This window comes from Phoenix dactylifera, chromosome 18, assembly GCF_051530095.1.
Source record: "Phoenix dactylifera cultivar Ajwa chromosome 18, Ajwa_hap1_PhDact_Kaust_v1.1, whole genome shotgun sequence".
NCBI lineage: Eukaryota > Viridiplantae > Streptophyta > Magnoliopsida > Arecales > Arecaceae > Phoenix > Phoenix dactylifera.
The window spans coordinates 5,112,532-5,114,529 of NC_143207.1; the positions used below are offsets into that span (position 1 = coordinate 5,112,532).

Consider the following 1,998-nt stretch of genomic DNA (forward strand, 5'->3'; position numbering starts at 1 on the left):
GTCACTTAATTTCCTGTGACCAAAATGCCCTTGTATGATAAAAACCAAACACACTGTACGCGGTTATTTTGGTAATTATGTAGCGGGTACGACGGGCTCCGTGGACGGATCAAGGAACAGTTGTCGGCGATCTGGGATTGGAACCGTAATGACGATAATACCCTCCGCCGACTGCACGGGCACAGAGCGCATTAACGCTTACCCACCATTGGCTGCCGGTTGTAGTAATCAACAGATTCCAGTGGCATTTTGGTCTTTTCATTTCGAAAGGAGCTGCCGGCCATTCATATAATTACGAAGATAAAAAGGCAACGTACATCCCAACCTACTATTTAAACAGCGATTTATACCGATTTAGTACTGTACCAAATCGCAGTCAATTTCTATAAGATAAAAACTCACGAATTAGCGCTTCATTAAACTGTACACGAGGGCAAAGATGGCGGATAAATCCGTCGGGCGAAGAAGGGCGAAAAAAATAAGTAAAAGCAGAAGCGGAAAAACGAAAGCCGGAGGAGGCATCTGGGCCGCCGGATACATCTTAGAAGAGAGGGGCGGGGAGGTTGAGATCGAAGCCTAAGGGCTTCTTCTTTATCTCGTCCTCCTTTCTGGCCATCGCCGCCATCATCTTCTTCTCCTGCTCGCCCCGAACCACCACCTCCACCGCCTCGAACCGGTACCCGGAGAAGTCCGATCCGCCCGCCGCCGGCAGCCCAAGGAACAGATCCCTCCCGTCCGGCGGCCCCGGGTAGGCCGATCGCCACTGCTGGAGGTCCCAGCCAGCCGCCGGGGAGGCAGCGGCGACGGTGACAGTGGCGGAGGACGGGATCTCGGCGACGTCGGCGGAGTAGCCAAAGTTGGTCTTGGCCTTGGGGCCACGGAGGTTGCGGGCGGCCTCGTCGTAGGCCCGGGCCGCTTCCTCCGCCGTGTCGAAGGTCCCCAGCCATTTCCTTGTCTTCTTCCATGGGTCTCTGATCTCCGCCGCGAACCTCCCCCACGGCCGCTTCCTCACCCCCCGGAAGTGCGCCTCCTTCCCCTGGCCCCCCGGCGCCGCCGCCGCCACCGCCGCCCCCGGCTGCTCCTTCTCCCCGGCCACAAAGCCCTCCTTCCTCAGCCGCAGCGTCTCTACCGCCATCGTCCGCCTGCCTCGCCGTGCGGCGTACCGCCCCACAAATAAGAAAAGAAGAGAGAGAGAGGCTTGAGGAGAGAAGGTTAAGGAAGAGGGGGGTAGGGGGCTATTTATAGCGAAACTGACGGTCTTGGTTCCGCCCGACAAGAAATTCGTTTATTTCGATTCAATATTTTTTATTGCTTTTTTTTTTCTGGGGAGAGCGGGGGCTTATAGCCTCCTAGGGGCAGGCATCGAGGTGGGTGCATTTAATCAACGGCGGGTTTATCCCCCACTAATTTATGGTCTCAGATCACGATCTCGCCGTTCAGATCCGTGTCCAACCGTGTGGTGGGATCACCTCCGTGCTTCATAATTTAATATAATATTATTAAATAATGTTTTGGGAAAGAACTGGGAATAAAACGGGGGCTGGAGTGGTAAGTCGTACACGCGGAAGGGCCATTTTCCACGATGGACCAGCGGGCCGGTAGGGTGGAAAGGGTCAAGGACCGTTCATCAGACGGCTGCGGCGTGTGGGGCACACCGGATCGGATGCGGTGTTACTCCGCTCGGCCGCTGCACGTGCACCTGGGTACCGGTGGGCGCACCAACGTAGAGCTCAAGTCAATTAAAATACCAAGAATAAAAATTAAAAAAAAAAACCAACAACCACGCCAGCCGCGTACCGTACGAGCGGGGCCCACAGGATGGCCCCGGGTCGATCAGGTGGGTGCACCGATTGGACGGTCGTGATGGTACGATAAGACTTGGGGCGGGGCTGGCTGTTGACAACTGGGGTGCGGTTCTACCGACAGCTCGCCTCGCGAAGACCGGGAGTCGCGGTTGTCCCGGAACCGTCCAGTCGGCCCGCCATAAATGGACTGGAT

General features: G+C 56.2%; 1 protein-coding gene across 1 annotated transcript; it reads right to left on the reverse strand.

Moving 5' to 3' along the window:
* Positions 1-398: 398 nt before the first annotated feature.
* LOC103698111 (uncharacterized) lies at positions 399-1,245 on the reverse strand. The gene has a single exon (XM_008780084.4). It carries the CDS (start codon positions 1,133-1,135, stop codon positions 542-544), a length of 594 nt encoding a protein of 197 aa, XP_008778306.1. The 5' UTR covers positions 1,136-1,245; the 3' UTR covers positions 399-541.
* Positions 1,246-1,998: the final 753 nt, after the last annotated feature.